The sequence below is a fragment of the Phycodurus eques genome, chromosome 1 (genome assembly GCF_024500275.1).
Source record: "Phycodurus eques isolate BA_2022a chromosome 1, UOR_Pequ_1.1, whole genome shotgun sequence".
NCBI lineage: Eukaryota > Metazoa > Chordata > Actinopteri > Syngnathiformes > Syngnathidae > Phycodurus > Phycodurus eques.
Window position 1 is genome coordinate 21,183,260 of NC_084525.1, and position 13,400 is coordinate 21,196,659.

The window sequence follows — 13,400 nt, forward strand, 5'->3', positions numbered from 1 at the left end:
CCCTCGCAAGTGAAGGCATGTTTTATAATGTGCTGAAAGATGGCTGCATTGACAAGGAAGGGAGTACGGATTGCTTTGTCAAAACACCTTCTATTCAGGATCTCGTTAGCTGTTGTACTCCATGGACAGATCAGCTGTATTACCTCTAGTATTCCAGTATCCTCCATTACATGACCAAGGAGCTGAAGTTGTACTTTAGCAGGTGAAATCTTTTTAAACATGGAATAACAAGATAGATATACATTCTTTATGATGTCCACAGCCTTGAGCCAGAAATCCAATGTTATAATACTGACTTTGTCTTCAGAGAGATGCATGGTTGCTTTCCCACATAGGAGTGTTTTTGGTGAAAAACTAATGCTTGCAATCAACTCAGCACTTGAAAAAAAACCTAATTCGACCCCCCAAAAGTTGATTAAGGCCATTAAAAAAAAGAAAAGATCTGAAAATCAAGTATGTGTTCTAAATTTTATTGCCCACAGAAGTTACATTTCATTTTATTAATACATACAATTCCATATCTTCACAAAGACATTGTTCAAAAAGTTTCCTTCTAAGGATTTACTTCCCAGATTGGTCATATATCTGTTTAAAATCCCCTTACTAAACCTGTATAAAGTAAACACAAGTGGAAATAGCACAAAGTAACAGAAGCAAAATCCTGCCTATGCCACAACAAAATATGCACACCAAAAATAGGGTCCAGAATCTTAGAAAAGTGGGATTTATTCAACATTGTTCTCAATGCTGCTTCCAACATCACATCATTGCTTCATTTACTCCAGGCTCATGAGCAGTTGCCAGGCAATTGCCTTTTTCAATGGGCCAGTCTATGACCTTCAATTTGAATGCTGTGTCATAGGCATTGCGTTGTATTTTGGGCATAATAAGGGTGTTCGATTCAGAGCAGATCATATTTAACTAGAAATCTGAATACTTTATTGTGTGCTGATTGAATGAAAGAACAGGAACAGTTTAGACTTCATCCTGGAGCTCATTGGAAAAGTTAAGGGACAGCAAAAGCTATTTTGTTGAGTTAAAGGTCCCATATTTTACCAAACCAACATTTTCTAGTATTTGGGATGTAGTATTGTCTCTATGGTGCCTCAATAAACATGTGAAATATGAATTAAAATTGTCCACGCATTCTTGAGATCCAGATGTTTTTCTGCCGAGAGGCTTGAAATCACATCATTCAAATTTCTCAAACTTATTTTTGTCACTAGCGAAGATCTCCGACTACCTCTCAGCTCCAGCGCTGTCAACATAACGAACACGTGTGCTCTCACAAGTGGGTCTTCTACACGGACGCCACCAATCATAGGAAAGTGGGCGGTCTTCGCCAAAGATGGACAAAGCGGATACAAAACTGGGTCAAACAGAAGTAGCTGTCAGAGGGGCCATTTCGAGACACTCGTATGACAAAACCCAGGTGTTTTTTAAAAATGAAATTGACTCTTTTATAGTAAATCTATCTTACTGAGTCACTCTACGGAGATCTAAATAGCCAAAATACGGCACCTTTAAAGAGAAGCTAAGAATAGACAAGAGCACTCAGCTCCTGGGATCGGAAAAAATCCAGTTAATGGGGTTCGAGGTGGGGAATAAAGTCTGATAGTATGATATTTTCAGTAGCTACTCATCTTGAAAATGCTAAACAATTCCACAATTATTGTATTATTTTTCTGTTTCTGTCAGTGTACAAGAGTTACCAATGTTTTATTTCCTCAAATGGTTGAGTGTGCACATCCTTGAGTGATGCTTTGTGATAACTGTTCATTTAATTCTGCAGGTATATAACAGAGTTTGTAAACCTAGGCAATGTTTCCGCTCTGCGCACATTCAGAGTATTGAGAGCTTTGAAAACTATCTCAGTGATACCAGGTAAGGCTGCCCTAGTTTATCCTCCTGTGTGTGACCATTTGCCGTTCCCTTCCCTTTTCCATGACCCCTGCCCTTTCGTTTTGTCATGCCATGGGTGTGGGCGTCTGTGCTGTATGTGTGTGAATGTGTGCATCCCGAAAACACCCTGCACTCCCCGAACCTCTTCCCCTGCCTCGCTACCTCCTCCCTTACAGATATGTCACAGAGTTTGTGGACCTGGGCAATGTATCAGCACTGCGAACCTTCAGGGTTCTGCGAGCCCTGAAAACTATATCGGTCATCCCAGGTGAGCACACCATCAAGGCCAAAAGGGCGAATGAAGTGCTCAGTGGCATTTTTGGCAACATCTACTCACTTCTGAGCTCATCTTCACTGTAGCAAAGCCTGATAGCATCGTTTTGCCATCCCTCATGTTGCCTTTAAAAAAAAAAAAAAAAAAAAAGCTGGAATCTGGCTCCAATCTGCATAGATTGAAAGGATTCTTAGCTTTTAGACATGTAGAAAAGCAGACATTTTCTTTGAAATCTATTCTTGCCTTGGGAGCCACCTGTGGATATGTGTGCTTTTTCAGTTATGCATGAGACATTGCAAAGGAAGATTTTCTGGTGGCAAATTAATGTTGTGTGTGTCTCTGTAGTTTGTAGTGCTTGTTTGGGGCATGTTATGTTCTTTGTGATGTAGTGAGTAGTGGTTCAAAACAATCACAGAACTCAACAAGAAAAGTAGAGATAATGACAATTTACATCCACAAAACACCACAGCAACACACAAAACACTCACAATTATATACAATATTAAGTGGCTAAACGTTTATTTAAATTTGTTACCTGCATTGTTTGATAAGCTTTTACAATGTCCCACTACTTTTCCTTTCATAATACATTTTGGCAGAACACAACCTAGTGCCATATAGTCTCCGCTTTTTTTCCCTCAAATTTGGATTTCTTTTCTTTCGAGGTCACAGATGTTTCATCCCACTCCCTAGTTTGATGTACTTATTGTCCCAATTAAACATAATTATTGATTAATTTCTACTGTATTACTGTTTTTGTTTGTTTTTGTTTTTTGCCATTTGACAGTTTTTCTTCCAACCATTGTTCAAACAAAGATGATAGTTCATCACTATCTACTGAATTTGAACAAATTTGAACTCAATTTTTGAGTTTTTTTGCGTGTGCCAAATATGAAGCCAATTCATAATTCAAATACAGTACTGTATGACTCAATTCATTATATTGTGAAATATATATTGTTCAATAATTATATTGAAGCAATTATATTATGAGGTATTTCATAACCAATATGATTATTCCATGACGGATTTATTGATCTATTTCCTGATTCCTACTTCATTACATTTTTATTTATTGAATGGGCATGGGTAAAAATAACTTGGCATTACATTTAAGTAGATTTTTTTTTTTTTTTTTTTTTACAACTAGTTGCCCAAACTGCTGCAAGATGCCGCTTACGTTCAATATCAGGTGGCTCCGGCTGATTAATTTTTTTCCCATAGGGATTTTAATACTGTCACTTTTCAATGCACTGAGAATCATTAAATAATTCAGACAATAATAATAATAAATAAATAAAATAATTATAAATGCGATACAATGAATAAAACTGAAATAAATACAAACCAAAAACTAATCAAAATACTCACGAAATAAATCGGTAATGAAATAAAGATGCGGTTAGCACATCTGCCTCACAGTTCTGAGGTTTGGGGTTCGAATCCAGGCTTCAGCCTTCCTGGGTGGAGTTTGCATGTTCTCCCCTTGCTTGCGTGGTTTTTTTCCGGGTACTTCTGTTTCCTCCCACATGCCAAAAACATGCCTTTTAGGTGAATTGAAGACTGAAATTGTCCGCAGGTGTGGATGTGAGTCTGAATGCTTGTTTGTCTATATGTGGTGACCAGTCAAAGGAGTACCCTAGCTCTCATGTTAAGTCAGCTGGGATATGGTCCAGATCATCCGTGACCCTAACGCGGATAAGCGGTATACAGTACATGGATAGATAAAGGATATAAAATATAGGATTATGTAACATTAAAGTTAATCCATCTTCTATACCGCTAATCTTCACTAGGCTCACCGGTGTGCTGGACCTTATCCCAGCTGACTTTGAGCGAAAGGCAGAGTACACCCTGGACTGGTCGCCAGCCAATCGCAGGGTCCCTAGAGACAGGCAAGCTGTCACATCTACACAATTAGTATTTCACGTTTTAATTATCCGATTGACATTGTTAAATCATGTTTTTTTATTTCATTTTGGCACAAACAACTCTTCATAGTTTTCTTTTTTATGTTTTGCAATAATTTGTTCCTTCTGGAACTGAGATTTTTTTTTGTCGTCATCTGATGTGTGATGCATTGAAAATGCATCTGAACATGTCAACTTCAGATCACAGAAAAGACAAACATCACCTCTTGTAAATTCTGTTTATCTATGATAAACAGTGACCTGTATCAGCTTGTTTCTGATGACAGTCCAAGAGTTCATACAGATACCTCAATTTGGCTGTTTGTTATTTGGAAAGCTTTTGTCAGGCTACTCTCTTTACAGGCTTGTATGTGCAGGTAATAATAATTTCTCCTTGTGCCATGTTCCACAACCCCTCACCCTGTCTCCCACCGAAGGCTTGAAGACGATAGTCGGTGCATTGATCCAGTCGGTTAAAAAGCTGTCAGATGTGATGATCCTGACGGTGTTCTGCCTCAGCGTGTTTGCTCTCATTGGCCTGCAGCTCTTCATGGGCAATCTGAGGCAGAAATGCGTGCGCTTGCCAATCCCTGGCAATGCCACCAACAGCAGCGATACTGTTGCCGCCGACATGTTTCTTTTCAACAGCAGCCTAGCAGAAGTCAACGACACACTCTTGAACAGCACAGGGAGTGGCTTCAACTGGATAGACTACATCAGTGATGATAGTAAGTCAAGAGGGACAGATGTGCTCTATGTGGATTAACAGGGTTCAAATTAGCTTCAAGTCTAATAGATGAGACGGGTGGTGGTTGTGTGCGTGTCCGAAATATCCTCGTATGAATAAACCCCTGAAAGAGTCTGACAAGGTATAGCCTAGTGAGAGAGAGAAAAATTCATGGCACCACCAAACATAAATGTCACAAAAAGTATATACTGACATAATGATAATATCATCTCAATTAACTGACAATTTTACTGCGTGAAATCTGGGCCGGTTTAGTTGAAGAAAAAGCTATTTTGGTAAACGGGTGGCTGCACAGATTCATTGTACCTTCTACTGTCTAGTGGAAGATTTCTGTCTGTCACTATAGGTTGCTGGCATAGATGAACAAATCTACATGAATTGTTGTAAATAAACAACAATTTTCAGACCAATTCATTGAAATTGGATAATATCCCGAACCACACCCATTGATCTCTTACGGCACACCAATGTGCCGTGGCACAGCGGTTGTGAATCACTGGTGTAGCCCAGAATTCAATATAAAATATACACTGTAAATCACATTGACACACACTCCAAACGAATTTATATGCTTAATACTTTAACACACACTGTACAGTATGTTCCCTTTATATAATTTACTATCCTATAAAGTAACTGAGGACCCAATAGAATACTGCCAAAAAAGTGGTGAAATCAAATGTTTAACATTTCTGCTGTCTTCTATTCTAGGAAATTACTATTACCTCCCTGGTCGCAGAGATGCTCTCCTCTGTGGAAATGGCAGCGGGGCTGGGTAAGCCTTGAAATATATAGTTTATTTTCTCGGCCAATTTGATGCATTTCCATATGGATACCCGCTCCATCCACTTTTGCACAATAGTCGGCCCAAAGTGAAAATAAACCAATGGAAACACGTTTCAATTGTATCCCCCTGACACTAGTCTGGATCCATAGTCGCAGAGAGTTTTTCATGAGACCAATACAGGTCACAGTTTTAATCGGAGCCCATTCAGTTTTTTGTATGGTTGTAACAGTACTTCAGATTTCATCATGGGCCAAAAATGTTGACAAACAGAAGTTGGATTACAATGTAATACACAGCGTCACTGCTGCTCACACAGATAAACCACTGTTTCGACACATGTATCAAGTGTAATTGCTATCGTTTCATAATTTCCCCATGCTTTAATCTGTCAATTCAACAATACTGATGGTTTACTAATACAGTATGTTTGTGTTACGCAAAACATACATCCTAAGTTAATTTAACAGGAGAAGGAGTAGAAAATTGATGGCTGTTAAATAAACACCTCTGGCACTATCAATTAAAATGTATTATTATAGGATCTCATTAGATCATAATCAATAAAGTGGTCCATCGGTGCATAAAGTGGACATGAAAAAAGTCTTCACGTCTCTATCGTAAAAATTGAGACCACGATAAATCATTTGAGAATGTTTTCCACCATTAAAGTGACCCTTAACCTGTACAACACAATCGAAAAGGTTAAAAGGAAAAATTAACAACTGAGATCATGTGTTTGCGCACCCACCGTCTTATAAATTGGCATGTGGCTATGTTCAGAATTAAACAGTCACATTCAGTCTCATGTTAACTTGGAGTCAGAACACACCTGCCACGATCCAAATGAAGCACCTCTGATTAACCCCGAATAAAGTTCAGATGTTCTAGTAGGCTTTTTAAACGATGGACTTTACTTTTGCCAAACCAGCTTTGAAAAATGTAAGTTTGCTAAGATATGTTAGCCAAATCTCTGAGTAGCAAATCAAGACATTTATGAATCTAGACTGAATTTAAAATTATCATTGTGTGACAGGCTTTGTCCAGAAGGCTTTATTTGTGTCAAAGCGGGCCTTAATCCAGACTACGGATACACAAGTTTTGACACTTTCAGTTGGGCTTTCCTGTCTCTGTTCAGACTTATGACCCAGGACTACTGGGAAAACCTCTATCAGCAGGTTTGTATAATCTCGGACTCCCAACATCATGATGTACTGTTGCTTATTGTTTTTGTTGCTTTCATTTTAAAAAACGATTGTCTTATTGTGTGATCATTATAATCTTGGATCCATTAGACTTTGCGTGCGGCAGGGAAGCCCTACATGGTCTTCTTCGTTTTAGTGATCTTCCTGGGTTCCTTCTACCTTGTCAATCTCATATTGGCTGTTGTGGCCATGGCTTATGATGAGCAGAACCAGGCCACCATAGAGGAGGCTCAGCAGAAAGAGGAGGAATTCCAGGCAATGCTGGAGCAGCTGAGGAGGCAGCAGGAGGAAGCACAGGCAAGAACATTCTTTCGATTGAAGTTCCATGTCATAGTTTGAGCTGTGTTGCACTGCACAAGGTCAAACTTGAGATGGTATTTGTTGTTAAGCATCTAAGAGGATTATTGCACTCAATCTGTGAGAGAAAAATATAAAGGTGGAGAAAAAAGTGCAATAGAAGTGTTGGATGATGGTGAATATGCATTTTGGGTGATTGGACTATTGTTTATTCATTTTCTAATTAAAAGAAAATACTCAGAAATATTTGGATCCTCGTCTAATTTTAATGAGAATTGGAAAAGAAATCCTCACATGTCCGAGGAAAAATCCAGGATATGAGCAAATCAATTTAATTGGGCAACACGGATGTTACATTCTGAATTGTACTATTTGGAGTCACTCCAGTGACGTATGAAAGACGTTAACGTTGAAAGAGCAGAGACAAATAGAGCAAGTAAATCTGGTGGAGACATTTTTACCCAAGTCATATTAAAAATGTGCATTTGACCGAATAAATAACAGACATTGATTATTTACACCTGATGCTGATTTCTCAGTCCTGCCATGACTGCTTTCAGCTGCCAGGCTTTCTCTTCCTTATTCACTTGCGCAAGTGTTTGAGACAGCCACCAGGTTGCCATGACAACTCTGTTTTGTTTTCCGATTGGCTGACAGGTTGCCGCGGCAGCAGCCACAGATAGCGGCGAGTACAGCGGGAGGGGGGGGCCCACCTCTGAGTCGTCCTCCGTGACATCCAAGCTCAGCTCGAAAAGTGCAAAAGAGCGACGCAACAGGCGGAAGAAAAGGAAACAGAAGGAGGAAGAGGAGGAGGAAAGGGGGGCATACAACAAGTTCCATAAGTCTTTGACTGTGGACAGTATCAACAGATCCTTCCACTTCTCCATCGATCCTAACCGACTTTCTTATGAGAAGAGATGCTCCTCACCCAATCAGGTACAATACTGTTGAACAAAATGGGCTTTCATTTGTACGTATACAGTATATACGTGGGAGGAAACCGGAGTACCCGGACAAAACCCACCCAGAACATGCAAACTCCACACTGGCGAGGCCGGATTTGAATCTGAGTATTCAGCACCGTGAGGCAGATGTGCTAACCAGTCGTCCACTGTGCCGTCCTATACGTACACATACACAGGAATCTCGTTTGATGTGAGTCCCGCTTCTGACGCGCACCGAAATTAACAGGGACACGCATAAAGCATGGTGAATCTGCATCCACAGACGCACAGCATATATATACAATATATACGTTCGATATATACAATGGTCACGAGATATTTTTCATTTTCATTGTTGTGGTAACACCCGGCGCGCCGCTCAGAACGCAGCGAGCCGCTGGCAGAACATCTTTGGGTCCATAGATGCACACAACTGGGACACTTAAGGGAAAGTCAACTATTATGGTCGCTAGCCTGTGAGCTAACTAGCTAGCGGGCTAAGGAGCTAAATGGACCCTCACCATAGCCAAAAGAGAGAGGTTATGATTCAAGACATACAGGGCACTTCTATTTGAAGCGGTGCAACATATTACAGGCTTTACGTCAGTGACAAACCGCACCGACCAATCACATGCAAGTTCAACCCCCCCGCTCCAGCCAATCAAATCTGCATTTCAGGCGGTATAATCACTGATTGCGCGCAGCCCAGAAAGAGACGAGGAGAACCACAGCAGGGGAGAGAGAAAGAGAACTTTTGGAACAAATGGCGCTCAAATTAGAACGGCCAGAGTCAGATTTGTTTGTACTTCTTAGTAAGAAGTTCCCACTGTGAGAACTTATTAAAAGTGCATACAGTATATGTGAAATGCCTATTATGAAACAAAATAATGGCAAAACATTGTTTTTAACAAACATATCCTCTAAAACGGTTCAGTTGTTAAGATATTTACCATTGAAATATGTAAAATTGTTTGAGACTTTACTGTTCTGTCAAGATGCCAAACAGGAAAGGGAAAACAAACTTAAATTTTTATGAATTTAAGCACTTTATTTGAACACGTGTAACTTTCTCTTTTTATTTACTTCCCCTTATTGTGAAACGCAGCCCTACTTTTATTTAGTAAGTGAGAGAACATTATACAGTTTTGCTTGTAATATATATGCAATATAGTGGAACCCCAAAGCAAGAGCAGTGATATAGCGGAGGATTACTGTATGTGTATTCCGTGATGATTTTTCCAGGGCTGTGACTCATTGTTTCCATGACATGTGCATCCCGGGAGTCAGTCTCAGGTGTGTGTGTGTGTGTGTTAGTGTGTGTGTTAGTGTGTGTGTGTGCGTGTGCGTGTGTGTGTGTATATATATATATATATATATATATATATATATATATATATAGTGTACACATACATATACAACCCCAATTCCAATGAAGTTGTGTTAAACATAAATAAAAACAGAATACAATGCTTTGCAAATCATGTTCAACCTATATTTAATTGAATACACTACAAAGATATTTAATGTTCAAACTGACAAACTTTATTGTTTTTAGCAAATAATCATGAACTTAGAATTTTATGGCTGCAACACGTTCCAAAAAAGCTGGGACAGGTAGCAAAAAAAAACTGAGAAAGTTGAGGAATGCTCATCAAACACCTGTTTGGAACATCCCACAGGTGAACAGGCTAATTGGGAACAGGTGGGTGCCATGATTGGGTATAAAAGGAGCTTCCCTGAATTGCTCAGTCATTCACAAGCAAAGATGGGGTGAGGTTCACCTCTTTGTGAACAAGTGTGTGAGAAAATAGTCGAACAGTTTAAGGACAATGTTCCTCAATGTACAATTGCAAGGAATTTAGGGAATTCATCATCTAGGGTCCATAATATCATCAAAAGGTTCAGAAAATCTGTGGAAATCACTGCATGTAAGCGGCAAGGCCGAAAACCAACAATGAATGCTCGTGACCGTCGATACCTCAGGCGGCACTGCATCAAAAACCGACATCAATGTGTAAAGGATATCACCACATGGGCTCAGGAACACTTCAGAAAACCAATGTCAGTAAATACAGTTTGGCGCTACATCAGTAAGTGGAACTTAAAACTCTACTATGCAAAGCAAAAGCCATTTATCAACAACACCCAGAAACGCAGCTTCTCTGGGCCTGAGCTCATCTAAGATGGACTGATGCAAAGTGGAAAAGTATTCTGTGGTCCAACGAGTCCACATTTCAAATTGTTTTTGTAAATTGTGGATGTCGTGTCCTCGGGGTCAAAGAGGAAAAGAACCATCCGGACTGTTATGGACGCAAAGTTCAAAAGCCAGCATCTGTGATGGTACGGGGTTGTGTTAGTGCCAATGGCATGGGTAACTTACACATCTGTGAAGGCACCATTAATGCTGAAAGGTACATACAGGTTTTGGAAAAACATATGCTGCCATCCAAGCAACGTCTTTTTCATGGATGCCCCTGCTTATTTCACCAAGACAATGCCAAACCACATTCTGCACGTGTTACAAGACTGCCCTGCCTGCAGTCCAGACCTTTCGCCCATTGAAAATGTGTGCGTAAAATACGACAACAGAGACCCCTGACTGTTGAACAGCTGAAGCTGTACATCAAGCAAGAATGGGAAAGAATTCCACCAACAAAGCTTCAACAATTAGTGTCCTCATTTCCCAAACGTTTATTGGATGTGATGGTGATGTAACACAGTGGTAAACATGACCGTGTCCCAGCTTTTTTGGAATGTGTTGCAGCCATAAAATTCTAAGTTAATGATTATTTGCTAGAAACGTCTAAAGTTTATCAGTTTGAACATTAAATATATTGTCGTTGTGGTGTATTCAATTAAATATAGGTTGAACATGATTTTCAAATCGTTTTTGGTTTTTATTTATGTTTAACGTCCCAGCTTCATTGGAATTGGGGTTGTGTGTATATATATATATATATATATATATATATATATATATATATATATATATATATATATATATGTATATATATATATGTGTGTGTATGTATATATATATATATATATATATATATATATATATATATATCCATCCATCCACGTAATGTTGCAGAGGCCTGTCAACCAGGACAGCCCCACAACATTCAGAGCCTTTAGGAACTTAGGGTGATCTCATCCACCCCTGGGGCCCTGCAACGAGGAGCTTTTTAACCCCCTCGGTTACCTGAACCTCAGAGATAGAAGAACCCACCTCAGAGTCCCCAGACTCTGCTTCCTCATGGGAAGGCGTGTCGGTGGAATTGAGGAGGTCTTTGAAGTATTTGGCCCACTGTCTAACAACTTCCCGAGTTGAGGTCAGCGGCGCACCATTCCCACTATACACAGTGTTGACGGTGCACTGCCTCCCCTTCCTGAGACGCCGGATGGTGGACCAGAATTTCCTCGAAATTGTCCGGATGTTGTTTTCCATGGCATCACTGAAGTCCTCCCATGCCCGGGTTTTTGGCTCCAAAGCTGCATTCCGCTTGGCTAGCCATTACCCATCAGCTACGTCCAGAGTCCCAATAGGACTCCTTCTTCAGCTTGATGGCATCTCTCACGGGTTCGGGGATTGCCATCACAGGCTCTGGTCGGCGGCCTCAACAATGGAGGCACAGAACATGGTCCACTCTGACTAAATGTTTTTGTTTTCCACACTATTGTAGTTTGTTAGCTCGACCAAAAAACTACTAAAGTAACCATTGTTCAAGAAGCACTGGGCTAAGACTGAGAGATGGACATGAGGGCTATTTTAATGGTCCTCTGCCATAGTTACAAAACATCTAAACATTTTGACTTGCACTGCTTATACAGCGCCAAAGGGACGATGCAATTTGGGGGCACTGAGTATTTAGATGAGAAGAGAATTTAGTTTTGACACATGGGCAACATTTTTTGGGAGAGACATAAGGTTTGCAAGTGAGCTATGGTGTGCTGAGTTGGTAAAGCCCCATGCCAGTTGAACCTTTGTCTAAAAAAATTAGCAAAACGAATGGAGAAAAACTGTTACACCATACAAAAGGGACAATGCATTTTGTGGGCACTGGCCATTTAGTTGAGAGAGGAACTAAGTTCTGATACATGAGTGAACTGTTTTGGAAAGGAGATATGAGCCCTCAAACTGTAAAAAATATTGGGAATTCAGGCGGCACTGTGTACGACTGGTTAGGGCATCTGCCTCACAGTTCTGAGGACAGTGGTTCAATACCCGGCCCCGCCTGTGTGCAGTTTGCATGTTCTCCCAGTGCCTGCGTGGGTTTTCTCCGGACACTCCGGTTTCCTCCCACATCCCAAAAACATGCATGGTAGGTTAATTGAAGACTCTAAATTGCCCGTGGTTGTTTGTTTATATGTGCCCTGCGATTATCTGGCAACCAGTTCAGGGTGTACCCCACCTTCTGCCCGATGATAGCTGGGATAGGCTCCAGCACTTCCGCGACTCTTGTGAGAATAAGTGGCTCAGATAATGGATGGATAGGATATTCAAAACATTTTAGGGGCCGTCAATTACTCGTGGTTTTCTGCCATTTGCGGTAGGGCTGGGTCCCTATCCTCTGTGAAAAACGGGAGTTTACTGTATATTTATGAAAAACACAAATCTCAACCCATGCAACTACCTTTAAGAGCTCATAGAAACTCTCTTTCACAGTCTCTGCTCAGTATACGCGAGTCACTCTTCTCACCACGGAGGAACAGTCAAGTCAGCCTCTTTAGCTTCCGCGGACGAGTACGTGACATGGGCTCAGAAAACGACTTCGCGGACGACGAGCACAGCACCTTCGAAGAAAGCGACAGCCGCCGTGGCTCCCTGTTCTTGCCACATCGCCTCGAGCGTCGTTGCAGCGCCATCAGCCAGATGAGTCTCAGGGTACCTCGTGTAACAGTACCTGCCAATGGCAAGATGCATTGCACGGTGGACTGCAACGGCGTTGTTTCGCTGGTTGGAGGAACATCTGGAACTAACTCTCCTGTTGGTCTCCTGCTGCCTGAGGTAACTCACTTAATCTTTTATATACCCATTTTTGTATTCGTTGCCCGAGGTGACTTAACTGAGTCAGACTTAAGTCGCCAATTTTAGGACTTTGAACTAAATCTTTGGCGAAAACTTTGCTTTGACGAGATTAAAGATTATATTTTATGTATAATTTTCTAAAAGAGTGCAAGTACTAGACTGGCCTGCAGCAGTCCTACCTGTTTCCCATTAAAAATGTGTGGCGCATGATGAAGCGGTAAGTACGCCAATGGGGACTCCAGACTGTTGAGCAACTGAAGTTGTACTTCAGGCAAGAATGGGAAAGACTTCGACCTACAAAGGT

The 13,400-nt window shown here is 40.7% G+C and overlaps 1 protein-coding gene across 1 annotated transcript in view; it reads left to right on the plus strand.

The window, feature by feature from the left end:
- scn1lab (sodium channel, voltage-gated, type I like, alpha b) overlaps window positions 1-13,400 on the plus strand; it is a 67,177-nt gene that overhangs the window by 18,353 nt on the left and 35,424 nt on the right. The window contains exons 6-12 of the mRNA XM_061682681.1: window positions 2,079-2,170; window positions 4,524-4,814; window positions 5,546-5,609; window positions 6,655-6,796; window positions 6,914-7,120; window positions 7,778-8,056; window positions 12,734-13,075. Coding sequence (XP_061538665.1) covers window positions 2,079-2,170; window positions 4,524-4,814; window positions 5,546-5,609; window positions 6,655-6,796; window positions 6,914-7,120; window positions 7,778-8,056; window positions 12,734-13,075 — 1,417 coding nt within the window. The remainder of the gene's footprint in view (window positions 1-2,078; window positions 2,171-4,523; window positions 4,815-5,545; window positions 5,610-6,654; window positions 6,797-6,913; window positions 7,121-7,777; window positions 8,057-12,733; window positions 13,076-13,400) is intronic.